Source organism: Ornithorhynchus anatinus, chromosome 7, assembly GCF_004115215.2.
Source record: "Ornithorhynchus anatinus isolate Pmale09 chromosome 7, mOrnAna1.pri.v4, whole genome shotgun sequence".
In the NCBI taxonomy this organism is placed as follows: domain Eukaryota; kingdom Metazoa; phylum Chordata; class Mammalia; order Monotremata; family Ornithorhynchidae; genus Ornithorhynchus; species Ornithorhynchus anatinus.
In genome coordinates, this window is record NC_041734.1 from 26502766 (window position 1) to 26514238 (window position 11473).

Below are 11473 nucleotides of genomic sequence, written 5' to 3' on the forward strand. Positions count from 1 at the left end.
CATACCAGCCCTGAGGTGCTATCTCTGCTTTTCTGGCATACAGAGCTAACTACATCTTTTTAAATGGTCATTTCTTTCCCAGATGACATGTCAAAAATAATATAAGGGCAAAGTCATTTTAGTTCCAATTATCAAATGTGAGCAATGCCTGCTTCTTTCCATTTCACAACTGACCGTGGAATAATTTGGGGCCATTCTTTGATTGTATCGATTGGCTCTCCATAGGAGAGAATACGATTTTACAGGGTATATTATTTTCAACTCAGTATGCCTGCCTGCAGAGATACAGTTCCCATTATTACTAATGGCTTTGCGTGGCAGAAACCCAGGACACCTAGGTGAGAATATCCATCCAGTAAGACATTATTGCAGAAACTGAGAGAGTTCAGGGATGGGCTGCACTTTGGACTGTGCAGATAGGCCACTTGAGAAGCCAAACGATAAATCATTATCGAATTAAAGCAGGAATTGCTCAATGTTTCGCCCCTTCCTCGCTTTCTTAGATGCTCTAAACCACTCGGTTAAAGGTTTTAATCAAACAATAATTAGCACTACTTCACCTCATTTAACACTGAAACATCTCCCAGTCTCTCCTAGTGAGGAAGCAGATAATACATTGTTTGAATCAGAACCTGGTGACTATATTCCTGAACCATTTCTTGAGATCCACCCAAGTTGAGTCAGTGAATTGGAAGTTTCTAAAGAAAGAAGGGTAACATTATTTTCTCAGGAACAAATGGATGGAAGATGAGAAAAATCATTACGGAGGAGCTCAGCACTATAGCAAGTGGTCGGTTTAATGTGGAAAGTAGTGTCTCATTTTAGATAATATTTTGAAAATAAAAAGAAAACCCATCCTTTAGTCTAATTTTCAGCTGAGTAGCTTGAGGAACATGCTAAAGAGGATCATTTTATTCCAGTAATGACAGGCCATTCTTCTTCCTAGTGTCAGGGAGCAAGATCCTCTGCTAGGCATTGTAGCTCTCTGCTTGGACTCATCTTCTCCATTTTCTTTTCTTTCTTCTAGATTGATAAAGGAAGGGAACATTGACATGGTGATTAATCTCCCCAACAACAACACCAGGTTTATCCATGACAACTATGTGATTCGTCGGACAGCTGTTGACAGTGGAATTGCTCTCCTCACCAACTTCCAGGTCAGTTGATCCCTTGTAGATGGAGCAGTAGGGGATCGAGTCAATCAGTGGTATTTAATGAGCACTTACTGTATGCAGAGCAATGTGCTAAATGCTTGGGAAAGTATAGCACAATATGGCAAGTTACACAGCTTCTTCACCTTGCAAGTGATCTTCTCTCCCTTCTGCCCTTGACCCTTCACCTCTGACAGCTTAAGATAACCCTCAGGCCTGAAACTGAGGGATTTAATGATGATAGTAATTGTAGTTATTTGGTAAGATCTCTGTTATATTGTCCACTCCCAAGTGCTCAATTAATATAATTGCTGGAACTTTGTGCTAAGCACTGAGATAGATACCTTGTAATTTGATCGGACACAGTCCCTGTTCCACATGGGGCTGCACAGTCTAAGGGAGAGGGAGAAAAGGTATTGAATCCCCATTTTACAGATGAGGAAACTGAGGCATGAGAATTTAAGGTCACTCAAAAGGCAACTGTAGGAGTCAGGACTAAAATACAGGTCTTTGGACTCCCAGTGCTGTGTACTTTCTACTAGGCCACACTGATTTGCACTTGAATTAACCGGAATTTGGATCCACCGATTTCCCTGTGGGAGGCAGGGCAGTGGTACTGATGGCCAAGCACAACCAGTAGTGAATAATAATAATTATGGTACTTGTTAAGCACCTACCATGTGCTATACACTGTTCTAAGCACTGATACAAGTAGATACAAGTTAATCAGATTAGGCCCAGTCCTTGTTCTACATGGGGCACACACTCTTTAATCCCCATTTTACAGATGAGGGATCTGAGTCACAGAGAATTGATTTGCCCAGGGTCACACAGCAGACAAGTAACAGAGCTAGGATTAGAACCCAGGTCCTTCTGACTCCCGGGTCCATGAGCTATCCATTAAGTCATGTTGCTTTCCCGAATCATATGCTCATATCTAGTTAGTTTCTCCATTGTTCTGGAGATAGGCTGACTCAGGCCCAATGGAGTAATAATAATCATCTTATTTATTGAGCAATTACTGTGTACAAAGCACTGTACCAAGTCCTTGAGAGAGTACAATATAACATCAGACACTTTCCCTCCTCTCAATGAGCTCACAGTCTAGAGGGAGAGAGAGACATTAATATGAATAAACAGATGCATAAATTCCAGATATCTACATATGTGCTGTGGGGAAGAGAGGGAAGATGAATGAAGGAGCAAGTATGAGTGACACAGAAGGAAGTGGGAGAAGAGAGGAGGGCTCAATCAGGGAAGGCTTCCCTGGAGATTTGCCTTCAAAGGAGGGTGCCTATGAACTCTTGACCTTATGCCCCATGCCCCTAGCTAGGGCTTAACAGCATATCCATCATCACAGTGATGAAGTCTCTTTCTGAGGCCTTCTGTGATTTGAGAAACTCTATCCCTCTGCTCTCAAGTTTCTCATGAAATACCACCCCCACTATAATAATAATAGTAATAATGGTATTTAAGCACTTACTATGTGTCAAGCACTGTTCTGGGTGCTGGGGTAGATACAAGATAATGAGGTTGTCTCACGTGGGGCTCACAGTCTTAATCCCCATTTTACAGATGAGGTAACTGAGGCACAGAGAAGTTAAGTAACTTGCCCAAAGTCACGTGGCTGCTAAGTGGCAAAGCTGGGATTACAACCCAAGACCCATCCGTACCCCATATCTCCCTCTCACCCAAGATTCCTTTCGCCCTCCCTTCCAATGTTCACCTAATCTCTCCCTGTGCTTCTCCCACTCTCCCCGCATGCTTCATATAACTGAGCCGATTTTCATTCTTTCTGGCACTGAAAGAAATAGCAGCATAAACAGGGGACAAGAAAAAACACCTCTATGCCTTGGTGCTTGGGAACTGGGCAAGACTGTTTGTGTATTGTACTCTTCTAAGCTCTTAGTACAAGCTCCACATACTGTAAGTGCTCACTGTAAATACCATTGATATCTAAACGGATTTGCTTGTATCCATCCAAGCACTTACTACGGTGCCTGGCACATAGTAAGCGATTAACAAATACCTTGATGATTGATGAAGACAGTCCCGCAACCTACTCCCATCCTTCTGCTGCTACTGGCTGGGCCCCTGGAATTCTCCTACTGAGCTTTGACTACCATCAGGGCTTCCAATATCCCCAAGCGATAACCCCAATCTAGGAAATTGGAGTTTTGAGTGCTCCACCTTTCTGTGAAACCAGAATTTTAAAGCTACACCATGAGCTTCTTGTGGGCACAGAACTTGTCTGTCAACTCCACTGAATTTGTTCTCTCTCAAGTGCCTAGTACTGTCCTCCATGGACAGTTACTACTCAATGAATACCATTGATTGATTGAAAAACTCAGAACTGCTCGCATCTGATAAAAACCATGTGCATACAGTGGGCAGTTCTCAGCTGAAATATCTTCATATCCCTTCCTGCTGGTTCTAGAGGGATCCTGTGGACATGATCCAGATTTAAACCTCTTTGTGGGCAGGAGATGTTACTCCCATTTCTGTTGGATTGTACTCTCCCAGGAAGTTAGTACAGTGCCCCGTAGACAGTAAGTGCTCAATAAACCTGACTAATTGATTTAAATTTGAGATGGAGCCCATTCCCAGGTTCTGTTCTGGCCTCTTGAATGTCTGTCCTTGTTCACTCTCATAAAACCTTGCCTCATCCTTCCCTTTCAGGCTTAGTGAGATGTTTGTCTTGTTCTTGCGTGTTCGAATTTCCAGATTTCATATGCACCTTTTAATCTCATTCCCAAAGACTGGAGCATGATCGAGTAAATCAGAGATTGTAACTGTAGGTTGTTCTTGTCTGGGAGTCTAAAGTTAAAACAGGGAGGTTGAGTATTCAACTTTTATTTCAACCAGGTATCACATAAGCATTTATATGTTACTTATAATTAACGCTCAGAAACATAGACAAGCTACTAGGATCAGTTCCCCTGAAAGTGACTGTGGCAGGTCTGTTCACTTTCTTTGGACAGAGCAGACCTAATTTATCATCAAGAGAGGAGATTTTCTTCAAGACTCATTAAATTGTCTGCCCATCAGTTTCTTGGCCAGTTTTAAATCCCTCTGGGGGAAATGGATGTATTCCTGAGGCAGTCTAGGATCTAGGAGAATACTAATTGAATGAAAATGTGCCTGCCTTTCATCTCTTGATCCTTTAAACGTTAGGAGCAGAACTCCTGACTTCTTCAATCCTGCTTCATTAAATGCTCACTTTCATGTCATTTCATTTGGGTCCCTAAGTAAAAGCTCCTCTGTTTGCGTTTTCAGGTTACAAAACTCTTTGCGGAAGCCATCCAGAAATCTCGCACGGTGGACTCCAAGAGTCTCTTCCACTACAGACAGTACAGTGCTGGCAAGACTGCATAAAAGGAGGTGGAGACCTAAGCCTGATGAGCCACTATCTATCCAGAAGAGAAAGCTCCCAACTTCACTTCCCAAAAAGAGGGCTCAAGCTAATGCAATTATTGTTCAGTGTGCTTGTTCATGTCTTTCGATAGCGACTTGTAAGAAGCAAGAGGTGGAGCGGTCTTGCAAGAGTGCTTTCTGTTTTATCCCCAGTCTCTCCACTGAGTACAACCATTTTCTTTCCAACAAGTGATTCCGGTAGACTCTCCTTAAGGGAATGGAGGAAAGAATTTCTTCTCTTTCTGCAGGCAATATTCATTCCATGGTGAACTAGGACCATTGGTGCTAGAGGGCAGATGGGAAATGCTACCCCCTGGTAGCTGTCACTTTTTTTTCTTAAGTTCCCCTCAAGCAGTTTTGTCCACCAAATAGCCTCTCCCACCTCCTTCAAACTGGAGTATGCTCCCAAGCCCTATGACTTGACCTAGAGGCTTCACCTCTGCTCTGCCCCCCTGTTTCTGCATTCCAGAAATTGGTGGTTTTCTGTGTGAGTGATCAGTGTCCACCTGTCTGGTTCATCCAGTGATTGCCCAAGCCCCTTCCATAGCACTGAATCGAATGTGTGTGTGTGACAGGATACCTTTTCTTCAGATTGCTCTAATGGACCCAAATCTCCAGCTCTTTTGGGCCAACATGCACTAGAAATAGGGCAGTGGGTTTTTCATTCACCATGCAAAAAGAATTCTTCATCAGTGGACAAAATTAGGGGTTTTCCCACTCCAGATTCTCTGTGATGTTCTGTTCAGACCCTGTAGATCTCGTGTTCTGTTCATCTGTTGAATCTCTGGCTGCCTTATCAACTCAGCTTCACTTACTGTTCCTTGCTTTCTCTGTCTAATTCACAACCTGAAAGAGAGGCTTTTAAACTTTTTGTATTACGAAAAGAGCCTTGATTGTGAACATTGAAATAAAATGCTTCTTTGAGAAGATAAACTATTTTGGCATTTCAAACTTTTTTTGGTTGACTCTCTTTATGAATGGTGATAATTTTTCTTTGGTGTGGCCCCGGGAGCACAGCGGGCATCAGTTCTTGATAGTGAAGAAAGCAAACAAACAAAAAAATCAAATCTGGCAAGATTTATATTTTTCCATCTTAACATGTTTTATACATCTTAGGTAAAAAAATCCCAGCAGAATAAGACAGGACCTTAGATCTAGTCTCATTCAGGGCACAGTAATTGGATCCTTAGCAATCAGACCTATGTTAGCTGAGGGAGAAGGAGAATAATAATTTAAATCCCATTTTACTGACAGGGAAACTGAGCCAAAGATAACTTTCCCAAGGTCGTGTTGCCGGCATGTGGCGGAGCCAGGAATAAAACCCAAGTTGCCTGACTCTTCAGTCCAGTGCTTTTTCCTTCAGATCATGCTGCACCTGATCTGCTCTAATGATGCCCTTGTGAGGTCTTAAGCAGAAGGGATTATTGTCCTTGTTTCCAGATGAGGAACTGGGAGAACACTAACAGGGAAACAAGTGTTCAAGGTCCCACAGTTACTGGCAAACCTAGACTAGAACCCTGAATTCCCAACTACCAATAAACCTAGTAGAGCTCTGCCCTGAAGCATGAAATAATTCAGAAGGCAATAGTCTTATTCATTCAATTGTATTTATTGAGCATTTACTATGTATAGAACACTGTCCTAAGCGTTTGGGAAGTACAATTCAACAACAGAAAATTCCTGCCCACAGCGGGCTCACAGTTTAGAAGGAGGAGACAAGCATCAAAACAAGTAGCATCATTATAAATAAATGCAATTATAGATATATACAGATCATTAATAAAAAGGAATAGAATTATAATTATAAATATGTAGATACACAAGTGCTGTGTGAATATTCTTTTGCAAGTTTTGACAAATTTGATGTTGCATTTTCTTGCTCAGACTCTTTACTTAGCCCTTCTTATTTCTTCTTCTCTGTTATCCCAAACCCAGAGCTCTGCCTTGACCAGCATGATTTAATGGGAATACCTCCCTGGAGATCTTAGCATGTGGCCATTGGTCCAGGTACCTAATTTTGGCCACTTACACCAGTGGGGCTTTAACACATTCGTCCAGTTGCATAAGGCCACCCTTAGCTGTCACGGTCAGCTCCCCTTGCCCCTCTGGAAGATGATCTTAGTGTGAACCAGTCCCTGTGCCATTTAGTCAGATTCCATGGCTTCTCACTGTTGGTTGAGCAAGAAGTTGGCATCCCTTGGTCTCCAATGGTACCTGTTCATCACTCTTTGTCCCTCCTCCAGTCCTTTTATTGATCTCATGTCTGTTTCACCAAGTGGTGAGGAGGTCGGGGTCACCAACAAAATGTTTAGGTGTTGGAGAAACTTGGGGTGCTAGGGTCAATCCCCAGGTGCCTTGGGGAAGGGGTTGGAGGTGTCCTGCAGTGGCTCCCGGAGATGTTGAGAGCTAGGGGCTCTCTGGGGCAGGGGCTGGGGGAACACACCATGACACCTAAGCATTGGGTCATGTTGGGGAAGGAAACAATGGTCCTGGTCTTCTGGAGCCAGTCTGATGGTGGAGTTGAACCCCAGGACAAGTGGTGGTGGTGGAAGGTGGTGGTTATTACACATGGGCATGGAGGCACCAGCACACAATGGAATGGGTAAGTAGAGGCAGAGGCTCAAGCACTCTGGGTATGCCACAGATGACAGGGTGCAGGGGGATGAGGGAGGGCAGTTTGGCTCCACGATGGAGGCAGCTTGGAGCTCCCTCTGGGTGTTACGGGGCTCACGGGAACTACAAAGTGGCTTGAATTCCCCTCTCTGCTCCATGGAGCTGATGAAGCAGCTCAGCATTCCCCTGCACCACAGAGCTCAACTCAGACTGTGGTTTGCAGCAAGGTAGAAGAGAGAGAGTGAGGAGAAAGAACCTCAGGGACATCTTAGGGAAGCAGAGCCTCTCTTTCCGTGGGGCTCCGTGGCATCGAGAGGATGGGTGTGAGGGTGGGAGAGTAGACATTGGACGGGAAGGTGCAGGGCAGTGACCAGTTTTGGCTCCATGATGGAAGTAGCCTGGGCCTCATATCTTTGTCATAAAGGCTGAGTCTGAGGAAGCCAAGGGGAACAAACCCATATTCTTTCACAAATTCAACTGCAATGTCTCCTGAACTGTAACTTTCCCCAGATTCATCAAATCACCTTAAAATTGTGAGTAAAAAAAAAATCAACACAAAACTGTTAAAGGCTTTAGAGAAATCTATTTCCTTATGAGTCTAAAAGTAGGCTGAGTACATGGGAATTTGTTAATAATAATTATGGCATTTGTTAAGCACTTACTATGTGTCAGCACTGTACTAAGCAGTGGGGTGGATACAAGCAAATTGGGTTGGACACAGTCCCTGTTCCATCTGGAGCTCACAGTCTCAATCCCCATTTTACAAGTGAGGTAACTGAGGCACAGAGAAGATAAGTGACTTGCCCAAGGCCATACAGCCAAGTGGTGGAGCTGGGATTAGAACCCTTTCCAGGGGTAGGCTGAATAACAGAGAAGCAGCGTTGCGTAATGGAAAGAGTGGGAGCCTGGGGGTCAGAAGTGCTAAACTGGGTTCTAATCCTAGCTCTGTCACTTGGCTGTTTGACCTTGGGCAAGTCACTTCACTTCTATGTGCTAATTTATCTGTAAAATTGGGATTAAGACTATGATCCCCATGTGGCACATGGACTGTGTCCAACCCGAATTAGCTGGTGTTACCCCGTTGCTAAATACAGTGCCTGGAACAAACCTCCCAGAATCTCTTATCTACAGGACTATACTTGGAAAGGTTCAGAATCCTCATGGTGGACTTTGCCGTAGGGATGGGGTTTGTTTAGTTTGCTTTTGTCAAAGGCTTGCACAATCATCTGATTTCACGAAGCCCTAGGCTGATATAGGTGGTCACATACAGTGTAAATGTTATCTTTGTCTACAGTGAAGTCTAAAAGCACTGAAAGGAGACCTTTGACTATCCCACTGATTACTGTATCAGCCTCCTTGCTGACCTCCCTGCTTCCTGTCTTCCCACTCCGGTCCAACTTCACTCTGCTGCCTGGATCATTTTCTTACAAAAATATTCAGATCATGTTTCCCCACTTCTCAAGAAAACTCCTGACCATTGGCTTTAAAACACTCAATCACTTTGGCCCCTCCTACCCATCACCTCACTATTCTGCTACTACAATCCAGACCCCACACTTGGCTCCCCTAATGATAACCTTCTCACTGTACCCCAGCCTCATCTTTGTCACCACTGATCTGTCACCCACACCCTTCTTCTGGCCTGGAATACCCTCTCTCCTCATCCCCCACTTCAAAACCTTGCTGAAAGCACATCTCCACCAAGAGGCCTTCCATAACTAAGCCTGCCTTTCCTCCTCTCCCACTCCCTTCTGCATCACCCTGATTTGCTCCCTTTATTCATCCCCCCTCCCAGTCCTACAGCACCAATGTACATATCTGTAATTTATTTATTTATTTATTTATATTAATGTCCATCTTCCCCTCTAGCCTGTAAGCTCATTGTGGGAAGGGAATGTGTCTGTTTATCATTATAGTGTACTCTCCCAACCACTTAGTACAGTATTTTACACACAGTAAGAGCTCAATAAATAATATCGAACTTGAAATACCTTTAAAGCACAGACAAAAAACTCAGCTGGATTGTGCAGTCACTTCTCTCCATGGTGCTGAAATGTTGTGTGTGTGAGCATTTCATCATCATCAATCATGTTTATTGAGCACTTACTGTGTGCAAAACACTTTAAATCACACAATAGAAGAAAATTAGAGTATGTTTCAGCTAACTGTGTTACCTGTAGTTCCTTCATAAAGCAGGCTGGAAGAAAGAGGGCAACAAAATAATATTTGCATGCATCTATAGCCATTCAGCAGTGGTCCTTGGGTCCAGACCAATAGGATACCAAACATGAAAGTGGCTGGCCCCATCACACGAATCCGGAGAGGTGACTAGGAGATTCAGAATTACTCCATAAATGGAATGGCAAAGGATGTAATCATTTTTCCACCCAGAAAATTGGCCTGGTTATCCATAGAAGGGTTGATCCGCAGAGTGTGAATAAAAGAGGATACTTTTAATGTCTGTTAAACCCAGGCCTTGCATATGCAGGTGAAGAGAGGAGAGGGGCACTAGGAACAGACCATTTACTGATTTGGAATTTCCCTGAGCTTGAAAAATAATGACTTGAATTCTCTTAAACTTTCCTCTTAAACAATTCTCCTAGGAGGAAAAAAAAATAAGCCACAACATTCATTTATCTCCACAGCTGCAGGTACTTGTACCACAGCTTCTGCAGTGTCCATAGCCTCTTGAACAATGAAAGTGGAAATTATCTGAGGAACAAAACCAGGCTGAATGCGGCTAAGTGCTCCATAATTACATCCTAGTCTTACCATTTTGTTCCTGGTGCCAAACACCCACAGGCACAGGTGCCACAAATGCACAAACACACTCACACACACACACACCCATAATCATCAGTCTCATAGAAACCTTTAATTATGCCCTACTCGAAAGTCCCTCAGACTGTAAAGAACTGGCTTGACAAAGTGGCTCTCATGACTTTTAATTTCCATTTCTTTTACTTTTGTTCCAGTTTTTTATACAAAATACTCCATTAATAATGAAAGATGTCCAAGCGGCTTGGGGAAGTTGTGGGATCTGGCCTTATTGCTGAGGGCTTGGCCCCAGGGTGCTTTTTCACCCTTACGATTTCTCATACCAATCCTTGGAGAATCAGCCCTTGACTGTCCCTGGGTCTTCCATTTTGCATACCAGAGGGAGGGTGCACCCACAAGCAGTGAAGATGCTGAAGTGCCTACAGCTGTTTCTATCATGGCAGCAGTGATACAATTCGTAATTAGTGCCCTGGTTGCATGTCCATCTTTTACCTTGAAGTTTTTTTCCACTTTTTTTCCCTCTTTCTCTGAAAAAAAAAAGTGCTTTATATTAATCAACAATTTGGATAATGTTGTCAGACAAAGCAGTCCCTTTTGAGTTCTTGGAACACCGATTTGCTCCTTTAAAAACTATAAGTCAGATACCCTTTTTAAGTGGAAAAAAGAAATCCACAACCAATATAAAATGGTCTTTGCTCAGTAAAGTGTCAAGCTTGAGCAGATGTCAAAGACTGAGGATATCAAAATGAGACAAGAATTTCCTGTAAAAGGTTGCACTGTTAAGATAGTTTTCATGGAGAAGTAAGCACTGATGCATCCCTGATAAGAAAGGCTCAAAGTGACCTGTGACATTGGGAAATGGGGAAAAACATCATCAGAACAGGCAGGAGTAGTGAGTGCAGCCAACTTGGGGCATGCTTAAACAATCAATCAATCAATCAATCAATCGAGTTTACTGAGAGCCTATTGTTGCACAGCACTGTAGTTGAGAGAATACAATAGCACAGATTTGGCAGATAAGTTCCCTGAGCACTATGACTAGACAGAGTACCTGAGTGCAATTTTGAAACTTTCAAAGATATCCCTAGTCCTCTGCCTCGGGGCTGTGGAAAGCTCAGCAAGTACAGGGTCAAGCAAAGAATGGTGTCTAAGCCAACATAGTATAGCATGATCTGCAGCATGACTAGAATAGCCTCTTGGGCTCACCCCTCACAACTATTAAACATCTTACCAGTTTAAACACTGAACTGCATAATGCAATTTTCTATGGGATAATTTAATTAAATGATAACATTTGTTTCTATCTCGCCATTTGGGAGAATTTGCATATGAACCCATTTCCGTGTTTTCTAATTAAACAGAGACCATAATGTTGTGGTGTTCATTAGGTTCAATAAACTCTCATTCCAATCCATAATTAGAATATATTAAGGGCCAGGGGAAAATGACATTACTCTGGATCAACTCTTTGACCACAAAGATTGGCAGAAATAATCTCCACCACATCCTATGGCCTC

At 43.1% G+C, this 11473-nt stretch overlaps 1 protein-coding gene across 1 annotated transcript in view; it reads left to right on the forward strand.

Annotated features, from left to right (window-relative positions):
- The window catches only part of CPS1 (carbamoyl-phosphate synthase 1), a 178035-nt gene extending 172519 nt beyond the window's left edge, over nucleotides 1-5516 (forward strand). Inside the window, exons 38-39 of the mRNA XM_029068816.2 lie at nucleotides 1028-1157; nucleotides 4428-5516. Of these exons, the coding sequence (XP_028924649.1) occupies nucleotides 1028-1157; nucleotides 4428-4526 (229 nt within the window). The 3' untranslated portion in view covers nucleotides 4527-5516. The remainder of the gene's footprint in view (nucleotides 1-1027; nucleotides 1158-4427) is intronic.
- Nucleotides 5517-11473: the final 5957 nt, after the last annotated feature.